We start from the raw sequence: 16,258 nt of genomic DNA on the forward strand, positions 1-16,258 counted from the left end.
TATTGAGTTTCGATATAATTAATTTTCATTTCATATATGAAATATCTAAAAATAATTTCAAAGTATCAAAGATCTAAATTAAGATATACATCGTCTTCAAGATGACGCGTAAGATATCTTCCTAACAATTTCATAAAATTCTTTAAAATTAAAAAATTTTAAGATTAAAACTTTATATATAACATTTTAATGTGCGAGTTTTAGACGATTTCAATCATAATATACTGGAGAGACGCGTATAAAAATATGATTAACGTATATCATTAAAAATAAATGAAGATCATTTCATAAACAATTTCGAATATTATCAAGCTCATTTTGAGAAATATGTAACAGTATTATAACAATTCAGGTATCGAAAATATTTAATCATCTGTTGAACTTTATTTCTTTAATAAGATAACAACGCGAACCGTTCTTCGAACATAGAGATTAATTCGAAAATCTTGTTTTAATGTTCGACTATTTACAAGTACTAAAAAATTGTACAATATTATATTATGCGCAATGTGTATGTTTGTAAAGAAAGGCTCAGATCTTTTTAACATTAACTTTACAATTTTAATATGTTTTATTAGAGATGTCACAGAAATTCTGACTGACAGAATATTATATAAATTTTCAATTATAATAAATTTGATATAAAAACAATAATTTAACATAAAAAATATAAATAAAAATTTAATTCAAGTTTCAAAATATGAATGCGATATACGTATTATATGATCATTGCAAGTCCTTTATACATGATCATTTTTCAGTAAAAATCTAATCAACTGAATGTGATATACATTCCTCTCAACATAAGAATCCTATAACATCTCTCTTAAAACATGTTCGGAATAATTACATAAATATGAATACTTTTATGAATCATTATTCCAGTTAGGATAAATACTTAGGATAAATACTAAATATAGACAAATACACTGGTCAATTCACAATCATTTTCTGTATTTTATGAATACAGAACATGTAATAATATTCATTCGCATAAAAAAAAGTGCATAATATCTCTTACACAATTATAAAAATTTAAAATAACGTACTGAAAATATCTCAATAGTAACAAACGATATCGTTAAAAATTTAACAGTATAATTAGCGCAAGTTGTTTGTTGTTATTCTAAAAAGTTTGTAAGATATTCTTTTTCTTAATGCTATGATAATGATAATGATAATAATGCTTTGGACTAAGGTAATGACCTTGGTAATGACCTAACTAGAATAGTTGTATAAAATTTAATCAACTAGTTTATAATCTATCATATATCTTATTTTTATTCTTATTCGCTTTAAAATCAGAATTGATAAAAAAATTCGCAAAAAATATGTATCATTAAAATATTAATGATAATTGTTAATATCATTATTAATAATTAAATTAATTAGAAATTAATCTATTATAATCTATCAATATGAGTGACAAACGATATTATATCTAATACTGTTAGTATAATGTGATAAGATAAAATTACTTTTTTCCGTACTCAATTTTAGAAAATAGAAAAAAAAACAATTATAATCATCATTATTAAATGAAATCTTAATAATAGACAAATTTAATAAGACAAATTTTGAAGTAAAGCAAAAACTTAATACAAGATTACCATTTGATGCAATGTTTCAATCGATAATAAATTAACAAACTTAGATGATTGTAAAATACAAAAATATTGAAAATAACTGAAAAAGATACAATAGGAATAAATAACAGTGTTGACAAACAATTTATATATTTATCTCTCATTTGCAACATATACAATACTATGATATTCAAAGAAACAAAAATAAAAATATTAAGAAAATCTTTTTTTTATTTTTAGAGTTAGGTACTGACAGTGTGGAAGGATGAGTGTGGATAAGGAATTTATATAAATCAAGTTGCCTTCTTGGCTATGTAAATGCTAAAGTGTAATAAATTCTATTTTATTCTATTTATCTTTCATTTATAATTCATTGCTGAATTTTGAAATATCTTTCTAAAATTGTTAAAATTTTTTTACGTTGAAAGAGGAAATTTAAAATGATACATCATTAAAATCTCATTATCGAACTTGCTTGCATAACAATAGCATTATCAAATCGCGATAATGTATTTTGATATTAACCGCAATGTATTTTCTAAAAAAGTATATAGATATCGCAAAGTCTTATCTTGGAGTAACATAGATGCTTTTTTTATTAAGGAGTAAAAAATGAAAGTAAGGTGATCGATTCTATGCTTTAGAATCGATTGCAAAATGTTGTAACATTTGGTTACTCTTGGAACTAAAGGGTGTTTTTTTAAGCCCGATAGAACTTGAAATTGTAAAAAATAAAACAAAAAATTAAATTAAACAGCCGCGGTGGCCATATGCCCGAAATCATTTTCAAATGCCATGCATTGATCTTTCGACTAAAAAAAATTTTTTGATTATAATTTAATTTTTGTGTTAATTTTTACAATTTTAAGTTCTATCGGGCTTAAAAAAACACCCTTTACAACAGAATTATAATTGTATACTTTGGATAATGTATCTTCATTATTCAAATCATTTTTCGAAATATTCGTTTTGTTTAATAATAAATTCATAATTATATTGAAACATTATTCTTTATATATATATATATATATATACACAAACACATATACATATAAAGAATAATATTTAACACATAAATTTAATATGTATATATACATACATACATATACATATATATATATATACACACACACACACATATATATATATATATATATGTTAAATTAATTTTAAATTACTAACATTTTGTCTTGTGCACGCACACACACGCACGCACACACACACACACACACACACACATATACAGTATTGCACAAGAAAAGAATATTAGCAATTTGAAATTAAATCCTAATTCAAATCTTTATACTTCTAAAAATATTCTTTCATTGTTGCATATAGTGCCGTAACTATGTATTTTTTGACATGTAGATTTTTAAATATTTTATTCTTTAAATTTAACATTAGTTAACTGATAATATTAACATATTTTGCAAAATATGCTCTGCTGCTAAATAAACAATCGTAAAATACAGTACTGGTTACAGAAAGTTAATTCAAAAATTTAATCTTTTTTAAAAATTTAATATTTATGACATATTATATCATTTATTAAACAATTGTTGATAATAAAAATTTATTATCTATTTCTATATTTTTTCTATGAACAATTATATATTAAATTATATTTTATCTTCTTTAACCTTCAAGTAGTGACTTCTTCTTCAACTTCTTCTTTTCTTGATATCACTAGTGATGTGTCGACAATTTGATGTATTCTTAAATAGAACCATATTTCTCTGATATTAATATATCATGATTATTATAAAAAATAGTGATGACAAAATTAAATATTGATACATATCTATTGGATGCAAAAATATAGCGGACACAAATAGAGAATTATAAGTTTTCTACCACCGGAACATTGAGCGTAAACACAAATTCTGCGATATCAGTTACTAATAACTTCTAATGTCGTAATTTGATAACAAAAGAAGGAAAAACATAATATATGTTCAACTTTCACAGTCGGTTGAGAACTAATAAACTGCGTAGAACGAGGAATGCAGCAGCGGATAGTGAAAAAAATATCACAGTAATGACACGGATTCAATTTGACATCACCACTAGTAATAGGGAGTTAATTTGACGTCACCAATTAAAGGTTAATGACATTAGAAACTGGATATAGGAAAACGTACATAGTAGATCTTCATCTGTAATTAGTAACATCTAATTATAATAATAAATTGTTATTCTATCAATTTAAATAAATAAACGATCTCTAAATCGTTTCCGAATTACATGCTTTGGGATATGTATTTAAGACCATTCAATTTCTTGTTAATAGCAATCATACTAATATTTTCTTTCGTAAAATATATTTATGTCCTATTATTAATTAATCGCGTGGAAATAAAAAGCAGAAAGATGAACAGTCACATTGAACCATGACGTCGGAAGCGAGAAATGACATTAATTTTTGTTACGTGGCATTTGTAAATAAAGATAATTTGGATAAAACAAAATGATGAGATCGCTTTAAAACATTTGTAAAAATGGATAAAAACTGTGTACTTATCCCCCTGAAAGTCAATAAATAATCATAGTCAGTAAAAAATTGATAAAAAATTGATAAAAGGTACGTATAAGTGAAAATATGTTACGCGTACTTTACATGCCTCTTATCACTTTATTTACTGGCAGGGGAGATAAGGACAGCTTTCGTCATTTTTACAAATATTTTAAAGCGATCTTATCATTTTATTTTCAAATTGTTTTTACGATTCAATATAGCTGCAGTAATTAGGAGTCTTAATAACAGTGAATTAATAATAATTAATAATAATAATAATAATAACACAAAATATGGCAAAATATATATCCTTATATGACTTTTTATGGAATTTTGACATCTGTTAAGAACTACATGTATGTATATACATATATAAAACACCAATTTTGTTAAAAAAAAAAAAAGTTTTATCCTGTATCTTGAACGAGATCAAGTGTAAAATGTCATTGCTTAATATAGTTATAATTATGCTTAATATAGTTTGCGTGAATAAAAATATAGTTTAATATGAGAAATAGTAATTAATTACAAATATGATAAAATAAAATATAGGACTGATAAAGATTACACAAACGATGAAAATTATGAAAATGATAACGAGAAATTCTTATATCTATCAAATTGTATCAAGTTGCAAAATACTACAGTCAATTAAATTACATTTCGACAAGAACAATCATCAATTTAACGAACTGCTAATTATTAATAAACATATTGAAATATGAAAAGAATGCATGAGCATGATAAAACAAATTAATGAAAATGCTACGAGGAATGACATATAACAAATAATATCACATATTGAAAAAAGTTCTTTTCACAATGACATCTATTACAAGTAGGAAAAAAGTCAATACGATATCGTGCTACTTGACGTTTAAGACTTGTATTATATTTGTCGTACGACAAAAATTTTAAGTTTATTAATTGACTATAAGATAGAGAGATAAGATAACTTTTTTTTCTTTGGAGCCAATCAATAGACTTGAAATGCTTTATCGACAATAATATTAATACCGAAGATGCTAAATATTAAAAAAAAAGCAAAAATTTTATTAAAAATTTGAATCGAAAAGAAAATTATTTAAATTAAACAAAAGGATTAAATAACATATCTACAGAACTTACCGAAAAAATAGATCATATAAGAGTATTTGTTAAGTTTCTGTTGTAATTCAAATAAATAATAAAAATGTCTCTCTGTTCAGATGAAAATGCATTTATTTACAGATCGGCAAATTGAAATTTGGTCACATCAGTATCATGTGATTCTAATGTTAATTAATTAGAATCTATATGTTCATCGAAGAGTGACTGTGTTCCTTAATATCATTAATCATTTTCTAACTTTCAAGAAATATAATTATCATCTATAGTTTACGTTCAAGATAAATAAGTAACGTTATTGTAACGGCTACGAGCTTCATGCTTCGGTGAATGCTCGTGCAACGCAAACTCTTGCACCGAACCACACTCAAAGCCTGGACAATATATACAAATGTAACGATCCGGATTTTGCGAGACCTGTTGCATTGTGTTTACAGTTACGAGCATAACGTTATCCGTGCTCGTTGGTATTAGGTTAGTGGGGTGCAATTGATAAGACATGTCTGTCTTAGATATTATGTAATGCATAACATTATTGTCAATATTCAATTGTTGCTGCTGCTGTAATGATTGATGTTGCTGATGCTGCAACTGTTGTTGTTGTTGTAATTGTAACTGTAATTGTAAATGTCGTTGTAACTGTTGTTGCAGGTGTTGCGATTGCTGATGCAGTTGTTGTACCTGTTGCTGCTGTTGTTGCAGTTGTGGCTGTTGTTGCAATTTATGCTGCTGTTGTTGTTGTTGCTGCTGCTGCTGCTGCTGTTGCTGTTGGATTTGATATTGTTTCTGTCGATGCACCAGTTGTGGATGTAATTGCTGCGAATGTTGTTGTTGCAAATATGATGGTGGCGGTAGTTTAGACGTTTGATAAGTTTGTAAGAATGGTCTGACAGCTACAGTGCCAGTACTCTGATGCTGTTGGGCAGATTGGATTGATTTGTTTAATGGATAGTTGACAAGAGGCGGCAAGTTTTGATGATAGGCTGTCTTTTGCGAGATTTGCTGCGAAGTAGTATCGACGTTGTTTAACGAAACACACGTTGACTTTTCTTGATATAACGCTTCTTTCAATTTTGATGTTTCTACGTTCGCGTTATGTTTCATCGAACACAATGGCTTCACACCGATCACTTGATATTGTCGAGAATTGGCAACTGTAGATGTATTCGAATGCACGGTAACGGATGGAGTCATTGTAGAAGAGAGGGAATCCTGAGTTGATGTTGTGGGCATGGCTACTTGAGGATTAAACGTCGGTTTAGCTGGCCAGATTTGTATATCGGGCGAAGTTATTTGGTCATCTTTCTTGTTTTGGAGAGGTCGAATGTGTGTTAACATATGTGTCCTCAATTTCTGCCGAGACTCGAATGGCATGCCACACATTTGACATAAGGATTTCTCTGGTGGAGTATTTGTTAGCTCTGCCAAAGATTTCACACGTAAGAAAGCCTTAGGCACAGAACTCATGACGTTTTTCGGTAACAATTCGTTGAGGTCTTCTCTCGAAGAATTCGCCATTGACGACACCGAGCGACCTACACTACTTTCGAGGGTATTGTTATCTCTCGAATTTGTCTTCAGCTGCGTGTTCTCGGATTCTATCGGAGTTATGACACTAATTCGGGAATTTAAACTTGTACTTTCTCTTACGTAGCTCGAAGTCTTCGAAGATGCTGCGATCGGAGTCATATCGTTGAAACATCGCATTTGCCCATTAATAATGGCAGAATCGGACGTCGTTGATTTCGTATTTTTTGGCGTAGTGGAAGGCATACTATCAACATTTCTTTTGACTCCACTCGATGCTGAACTTTCTTCACTTTCCGACAACACTATCGTTAGGTCCTCATCCGAGTCATCACAAAGATTCCCCAAATTGCTATTTGGTTCTGATTGCGTGACTGCGACGAGGAAATTGGACGAGGGAACTTGTACCGGAACTTGCGGGACATTTCCGGTTGCTTGTGCTTCTTTATTGGAATGTATTGATGACTGCGTAGATCGGTTCTCACTCGTGAGATTTTTCAGCAGTAAACGAGTCGATTTTTGCGATTCGCATGATTTATTATTCACAATTTTATCAACGAAATTTTTCTTATTGTCGAAATAACTTAAATTCATATAAGGTAATTCGTTTATGATAGTGTCTCTTTGCGAATTTATGTTGGAATTCCGATCACTGATGTCGCGATAGATTACCTCGCATGTGATCGGCATCTGCTTCTTCTCGTTGTTTCTGTGCACGAGCGCGTGCTTCTGGAACAGTTCAACGCTATGGAAATAATTACGACAGAGAGAGCATATATATTCCGCCCGCAGCTCACTGTGAGTCCGCCAATGTTCTCTGAAGGTCTGCAAACATTGCCACATAGATGTGCATACCTTGCAGATATATACTTTCGTTACAGCAGTAACAGCTACACAAGTATAATGCAAGTGTACCTCTCGCTTCTGCGTATGTTCCAATGAATGCAGCTCAAAAGACATCCTGCTGTAAAACGTCTTGTTACAGAATCCACATATTAGCAAAATTGGTATTTTGCTGGGGGTGATCGAGGTCTTGCCATCCGAAGATCCGATACGAGACTCGACGTTGTGGCTTTCGCAAATCACCTTGTGTGATTTCAAATCTTGTTCATAGATGAAAGGCATTCTACAATGTTGGCACACATAATCGGCTATTTGCATATAAAGCTGTTCTATCGGTATGTCTGTCGCCGGTAACTTGATAAGTTTTGAGCTGATATATGAAGGCCTTGGAAACGAGAGACGGCTAGCCAGGAATAATGAGTTCTTCTCATGATTTTGGAAATGGCTCTCGAAAAGCGGTCCAAAACTGTAGAAGATGACTTTGCATGTACTACAAGAAAATGTCACCGTGCCTCTGCGATTAAGTTGAGAATGCATCGTTAGATGTTGCAACAAATCCTGAAGAGAGTTCAATATCTGCTGACAGCTGACACAGAGTAATTTGGACTTTCTACCTTGCAGTCGATTTTTATTACAGAGCGTGCCATCCACAGAACTCGTACAATGCACTTCGAAGCATTCCAAGCCTCGAAATATTGTCTGGCAAGTGGTACACAACAAAACTATTTCGATGTAAATGTTCGATCCCAACGCCTCAATTGTTTCGTTTTTGGGTTTATGGCACTCACAAATAGTAAAGAATCTCTCCGATTGAAGTTCTGAAGATGGTCCAGCGTCACATATATTTTCTTTCTCCGCGCACTGCGTTTTGCCAACTTCCTGTTCGACGTTATTCGTTGCAGGTGTCGACTGTTCTTTTACTTCTTGCTCTATAGTATATTCTACCATTGATAAGTTCGAAATTTTGTTTTTTTCTTTGGTTGCATCTTGTTGCGATATTTCTGAACTCACAAGATTCTCCGCACTCGATTCGTTTATATTTTTTGGCTGATTCTTTTCTGACTTATCGATATCATTTCTAGCTTCAACCTCTTCCACAGCTGCTTCTATCGAATTTTTCACCATATCATTGGAGATTTGATCGTTAGTCTTGTTAGACTCTTGTGTAGAAATAATATAATTTTCGATCGCTGTTTGCATATTCTGGAAATCGTTATGCATATGCTTTGCCATATCCTCAAAAAGTTGTTGATTGGTATCAAAGGACTTTGAACAAATCTTGCATGTTATTTTTTGTTTTACTCTAATGTTCGTTGAATTGCTACATTCAACATTATTGGAGTTTGGAATTTTCGCTCCATTTGATGAATTTTGACTAGATTTTGACTTCATAGCTGATCTACTTTTCATTTTATTTTTTGACACTTTGAACTGTTTATGGCGCATTTTGATGGCTTTCAATGATGACAAGGAGGAAGAAGAGGATGAACTTTCCATATCGGAATTAACAACGGATTTATCTAATTGATGTGAGCTACTTTCATCATTAATTGAAGAACATTTCGATGTCGATGGTTTCGAGTTCTCCAATTTTTTCTCCTTGCTCATAATTTTTAAAAGCGAGGCTTTTATGCATTTTGATGCATAGGAAGATTTATAATTCACATTCATATGTGTTGTATTAAAATTGTTAGCCAAATGTTTCATCCACAAATCATAATTCTCAAATGACGAGCCACACGCAATGCACTTATGTAATTCCTCTTTTTTCTCTTGTCGTATTGTTTGAAATAATTGTTCAACGCTACAGTTTTTCAAGATCTTTGACTTTTCAGATTTATCATTAGTTGACAATTTAAGATTGGTTGCTTCCTTATGTAATTTCGGTGACATCTCTATCTTCTTCTTCGAATTTAAAAAAGGGTCTAATGTAATAACATTGTCTGTCACTTTTGCATTTTTACATGGGCTTTTAGAAACAGTGTCGTTTTTAGATTGAGTTAAATCACTTCTAGAGATGATTTTATCAACATTTGCGTCACTTGGAAGATTTTTACTGCTGATGGATGACTTGGATTTAAATGTATCATTATACTCTGTCGGCTTTGTTGAATCTTTTGTCTGTTTGTTCGGCGAAATAAGTTTTGAAGAAAATCCGACCGGTATTGTATGTTTCATGGAAGACGTAGATGCGGAAGCTAAAGTGACAACACTTTCGCATACTGCAATCACCGATTTCTTCGATGAGCTTCGCGGAATGGGGAGTGTTTCTATTGTTGATTTCGATGTAGAAGCGATTGTCTTTTGTGATTTTTCCGGCGTTATTAATGAACGAAACGCGCTTCGCCATAGTTCTAAACGCTTCCGTGACAAAGTACTATTCTTCTTTTCGGATGCTCTTGACGATGAAGTTTTACAATGATTTTGAATGAGTTTTTGATGAATCTGAAATGGAGCATTTCCGCTATTTTCTGTGGTTTGAATGTCTGCAATAAAAATTAAAATAAAATAATATTAAATAATTATTATGAAGTTTTAGATCAACGAGAATAAATTAATTAGAAGAATTAATTCTATTTTTAGTTAAAGCGGGGATTTTTATGTTTAATAATACTAATATGCAAATTGAGACAATATTTCAGCTTCAGTTTGAGATTACATAAATCCAACATACTAAAGGCGTAACTTAATGTAATCATGGAGCGATATCCTCAAAATCATTATAAAATTCAAATATGATATGATATGAAATCCTCATGTATAATCCCATACTTAAAGAAGAAAATCATATCAGTAACTATAAATTTGTAGTTAAATAACGTCTCAAGTATATGTGCGTGCATGCGTGCGTGCGTGCGTATGTGTGTACATATAATAAAATTCTAATAAGAATACCAAATTAAATGAACTACGAAAATATAGTAACATTGATAAATGTAATATAATAAAATATAATAATATTAATCAATTACAAATGATTAATATTATTATTTTTCTTAATTCACTTAATTTACTTGTTCTTATTAAAACTTTATAATACATAGTTACAAATTTTATTTTTGTAACATTTTTCATTTATTTTTGTCTTCCAAATTCGAACCCAATGCTGCGTCTTTTATGAATGGTTTTCTTTTTAAAAGAAACTGAACTCTACTATGTCCCTCTGATAACAATGTCGCGTACTGCTCGTACTGAGCGACTTTAGAGAAAAGATTTTAAATGTATTTCCTTAAAGTTACTTCAATAATAATTATGACATAGAGTGCTTTATACAAAAAAAGTTTTTGTCTAAAACTAGAAAAATGTAATTGTTATATCTATTTTCATGAAAGCCAAAAGTAACTATTCAGTGTAGTTGAGTCATTATTTCACTACCAACTAATAGTAGCTACAATATTATCGTGACTATATTTTTTATAGTATTCAGTACTATTTTAGTTGCTATTATTTTGTAAAACTAATTATAAATACTTAAATTGTAAAAATTGTCAATTTTATAATTGCCATACCTATTTCGTTTCTCTCAATTACATATGCAATCACGAGAAATCATTGTGTATATCATTTATTTTACCAAATAATTTCATATGTAGTGAAGAAAATTATTTGTAATCAGATAAAATCATATGAAATCAAATAAAATCATGTAATCTGTAATATATTTCAGCTAATGATTATCCCCTCGCAACAAACCGAATCGATACAGTTTATAAAATTGAAGAAAAAATGTAGATATTTGCATATTAAATTTGCATATTAGTATTATTAAGCATTCGCTTTGACCAAAAATAGGATTATTTTTCTTAATTTAAAAATAATTATAAAAAGATAAAATTAAGTAAGATTATTTTAAAGAAAGAGTCATACCTTTTATTGAATTTTCTTCGATGAAACATGATTTAAGGGTTTCGTTCATACCTTGTTCCCTGGATAAACTAGAGTTTATACTATGACCTTCCATGCAAGTAGTATTTGCGCCCATTATGCTTTGTAAGCGCAAATGTTTATACGTCGTTGGTTCATGAGGTTTACTTTTGGAAACGGAATTTATCACAAAGTTTAGGTATTTTTTTGTTAAACGTTCGACCTCGGTCGTTGAATATCTACCATCTTTAGAAGAACATTGTAAAGCATCCAATTTTATTAACAGAACTCTAGGCTTCTTGAACAGCTTGTATTTCTTCCGTAGCTTATTCAACTTTAACCTTACTGCATATCTTCGTTTATTAGTGTAACTATTGGTAAATGCAGAATCCTTAGGAATATCTGTTTCCGAAAACCAATCTGCTGTTGGCAAAATTAATTTGTTTTGAGAGTCTGAAGCTACCAAATTTCGTGTCAACTTTCGTCGCTCTAACTGTTCTTCTACTGATTCAGATGCAATATCTGAAGACTTTATTTTGCTCTTTCGCCACTTAATAACATCTTCATCTTCCATTTTTTCTAATTTTGTTAAAATAACCTTCGCTGGAGAGCTAAACTGTATACATGTTTTTTTAGTATCAATCTTTTCAAGAGATAAATGAGATTCACTCCGATTATTGTCCTTAATTGCTATCATATTGTTTACAGTTTCATTTTCACTATCAGATTCTTCCATGAATACTATTCTTCGACGTTTTTTGCTTGATACACGTTGCTCTTCTATTTCACTGTCAGACGAATATTTATTGCTATATGCACTTTTCCTTTTAAATTTCCATTCATTCAGTCTTCTTTTCATTTTTTTAGCCATAAGCTTCAATCTTAAACGAATCAGTGTGTTCGTTATCCTTGTGTCTTTAGATAAATAGTCAGTAAGATTGGATTGGTTACTATGCAAACTCGATTCTGTGTCCTTGCTACTTGATGATAAAGAATCACAATAGTCTATTGTGCTTACACTACTAGGTATGATGTTTTTCCGATAAAATTTATAAGGTAAAGTACGTGCACATGCATAAGTTACATTGACACACAAATCTTCTTCCTCCGTCTCACACGTTGATAAATTAAAATTTTCAGTCTTGTTTTGTGCAACATTACTTACTCTTTGCTCATTCTGCTGAGCATCTTCATACAATTCTCCTTGACACAATTGGTTATGCAAGTGTGTATTTATTTGTTCATTTCCTCTGTCTTCTGACGATATAGCTTCTGTAACAGATTTCGTATTTCGAAATGCTTGCTGAGAATTCGAAGAAGGAACTTTTTTTTTCTTCTTTTTAGAAAACTTCCCATTTAACAAACCATGTCTCCATCTATTTCTTCTCTTAGATTTTAATATTTTTTTTACTCTTTTTTCCTTTGCACTTTGTAAACGTGTAAGTTTTACTGCAATATTTTTAGTTAAGATACTATTGGAATCTTTCTCTTGTACTGGATCCTGCATTAAATCTCTTGTTCCTGTCACGTTCGTAGTACTACAACTTGGTCTTACATCAAACAGTTCTTCATCGGAGATATCCATCTGCAATTTATTTAATGTGGATTATGAAGCTCATTAAAATATACAGAATAACTTGTATGAAGTGTGTTATTAAATTTTATTTAAAATTATTGAATATAGTAATTTTTACCAAAAATAGATTTTATTTTTTATACACAGACAAAATATTGTTTTAGAACACATTAAAAGAGACAAAGAAAGATTTTCTATGGAGTTTGAATTGAATAATCTACTTTTTATATAACTTTATACACTATTCTCCAATGAATCTTATGTAATTTAATAGTATTTATTCAAAACCTTTTTTGTATTTATATAGAATTATTTTTACACAGAATTTAGTTACTCTTACATTGATTAATCTATTCTAATTATTATACTTATTACAAATATTGATTTCAATTACATTTTAATAGTTAATAGTAATTTGATATAAGTTGACAATCTGGATTAATTTGCGAATAAAATATTTGACAATATATTTATAAATTAGGTTCAATTTCACAATATTTGATTAAAGATAACCGAGAAATTCATGAATGAATTTCGTTGATGACTCTGTTGGTAATCTTTAATCTTTAGGTAACCATATATTGTGAAAATAGGCCTTAGACTGGAATAGATGAAAATACAACTAAACTATTTGCATAAAAACGAGTAACACTATATTTTTAATAAGAATCTTATATGTAAAAGAAATTATATTCAATATTGTTCTCTTCCGTAATAGTTACTTTCCATTTATACACAAGTGAAACTAGTCAAAAGTGATCCGAGTATTTTAAACTCAGATTAATGATGTCACTATTTGCTTTCTATGGTGAAAAGTTTATCATATAACAACACAGATAACATAACCTCATTTTTAAAGAGTAAAGCATATAGTGTTGAGCTTATGCAAATTGTGGGTAAAAACTCAGTTAAATTTCACTTCTCAGATGCAAAAGGAATGTCCATTCAATTAAGTTATGATGTCACAAGTGAGAATTATCTGAGAATCAGTAAATGTAAATGTGTAAATTGGAAGCAACTAATATACACTTTTTATTATAATTTTATATAACATATAAAAGATGTCGGCAAATTGTATATTAAATTGAAAGAGATGCATTTAAAATGCTCCGTTTAAAAAATGAAAAAATCCAGGTTATGTTGCAATATAAGGTCTACTTTTTATAGCTGAACTAATGTAATAGTTTTGGAACACAAAGTAAAATACTTGATATATGATGAAAGAGAAAGTTCTAATGCAGGAATAAAAAGCAAACTTATATACTTCCAGTACTGAAAGTGTATATTGGCTTCTATTTGTTATTTCCAAGGATCTAACATCATACACTTTAGTTATACACTTTAGTTTAATAACTTAATCACTATCAATTGACAAAAATTAATTTGAAACTAACTCGCTAAGGATTCCATTCGCCGACGACAAGTCATGCATTACTGTATTATCTCATATTGACATTGATTGACATCAGACTCGAACATATTTCCAGAGTTTTATTCTTAAAAGGCAGTAGAACGTAGTAGAAAAGCACACTGCGCAAATCGAAAGTGAAATAATAAAGTTAAGAAAAATGACTGCTGTCTTCACTCACTTGTTTAAACTGCTCGACGTATGTAGTCGTAATTAGTTGAGATTAGTTAAGGTTAACTCAGGTAACTGCGTCCAACCGTGGCGTTTTCTCCTGCTTCCTCGCACGTTCCGTCTACGACATAAGGTGAACACGATAAGCTCTGGAATTTCCGAAATTCCTTTGTCGTTTGCGACAAATCGTACTTCCGGCCTCGTAAGTTCGTATTGGAGTAGATCTCAAGCGTAGCACAATTTTTGGATGAGTTACCGACTATGTTTAGCGCGGGTGAAGAGATTAGGTTAGGTTAGGTTAGAACGACGACTGGAAAAGACGACATATGATGCATTATCAAAGTCTGGATACGTTGTCCTCTTCGGATTTCAATCGCGTCGAATTTATCGTCATACACCGTCGCTCAATTATAACTTTAATTTGAATTACCTATCTCGTTTCTCGTTTTCTCCAAAACGTACAAATCTGCTTCGCCGTTCGTTCGTTTGTTGTTATGATGCCTTCCGCACATTCGTCACCTTATGCCGATTATGGCTAATCGTGAGACAAATTGTTAATATATATCGTTGAAAAATGATGTGATTTTTACAGTTGTACTTTCGGTATGAGAAATGAAACACAAAAAGATGAATAAATTTCTCTTTGTACGGTCAGTACTGATTAATGCGCGTCAGTACGAAAGTATACGAACTGAACTGATTCATTGATCACGTGATCAATTTCGATACTTTTCGAGAATCTTTGAAACTCTTTTTACGATCTTTATTGTATATAATATAAAATATATATACAATATATATATACAGGGTTGGCCATATTCGACGGAAAGATCTGGCAAACACTGTAACTTTTGACAGAGATGTTAGATCGAGTAACGACGTTTCCCATGATTGAAAAAAAAAAACATCTTTCCGTCGAATATGGCCAACTCTGTATATGTATATCTATATATATTTCAAAGATGCAGTGCAGTGTAGAGTGCTTCGCATAAGTTACATTTAGAAAGGCATCGTTAGCGCTAATTGTGTCCTTTTACGACTAATAGACGATAAAGGTCTTTTTATATTAATGAATTCCCGTCTCCCGAAATTATAAACGATGTCGATCAGATCACATTTAAAGTACACAAAAATAAAAGCTGCATTCGACAATGTAAATTTGAGGTGTCGGAGTGCTTTTTTTACAGTACACGTGACATATGCTATAATATAAGAGCACTCCGATTTGCCTCAAATTTGCATTACCGAACGCAGCTAAAAGATGATACGATGCCCGCGAAAATGGCGAAGCCCGCCCGGACACCGCGGCGCCTGCGTCTACGTCACACGTCGTCACGCGTCGTCACGCTGCATGAACGTGCGTCAGGACGTCGGACGAACGGACGGATCGTTCAAAACCGTGGGACAGTTGTATGTTTTAAGTTTATCAAGGCACAATCTAACAATAAGTCGGCAACACTTCAAAATATACAAGCACCCGAGACGAGACGTGTCCGCCGCGGATGATTGGTTCTTCAGAACTCATGACGAAGGTAGAATGATGCAAATAATGTTAATAGTGTCTGATAACGTCTCCTATGCAATTATCTATCTATATATATATATATATATATATATATATATATATATATATATATATATATATAATTCATTCTACTTGC

General features: G+C 30.8%; 1 protein-coding gene across 10 annotated transcripts; it reads right to left on the reverse strand.

Moving 5' to 3' along the window:
* Positions 1-5,304: 5,304 nt before the first annotated feature.
* LOC105143450 (uncharacterized) lies at positions 5,305-15,514 on the reverse strand. Of its 10 annotated transcripts, none has more exons than XM_087416317.1 (5): positions 15,028-15,514; positions 14,608-14,718; positions 14,413-14,548; positions 11,446-13,027; positions 5,305-10,064 (listed from the first exon to the last, which is right to left on the reverse strand). In XM_087416317.1, exons 4-5 carry the CDS (start codon positions 13,025-13,027, stop codon positions 5,485-5,487), a joined length of 6,162 nt encoding a protein of 2,053 aa, XP_087272443.1. In that variant the 5' UTR covers positions 14,413-14,548; positions 14,608-14,718; positions 15,028-15,514; the 3' UTR covers positions 5,305-5,484. The 10 variants fall into 10 exon arrangements, with proteins under 10 accessions (XP_087272443.1, XP_087272445.1, XP_011050101.1 ...); XM_087416319.1 differs by having other exon boundaries at positions 14,413-14,514; positions 15,028-15,512; XM_011051799.2 differs by lacking the exon at positions 14,413-14,548 and adding an exon at positions 14,790-14,907 and having other exon boundaries at positions 15,028-15,496.
* Between the last annotated feature and the right edge of the window lie 744 nt (positions 15,515-16,258).

Source organism: Acromyrmex echinatior, chromosome 2 (genome assembly GCF_024713525.1).
Source record: "Acromyrmex echinatior isolate Ae372 chromosome 2, ASM2471352v2, whole genome shotgun sequence".
NCBI lineage: Eukaryota > Metazoa > Arthropoda > Insecta > Hymenoptera > Formicidae > Acromyrmex > Acromyrmex echinatior.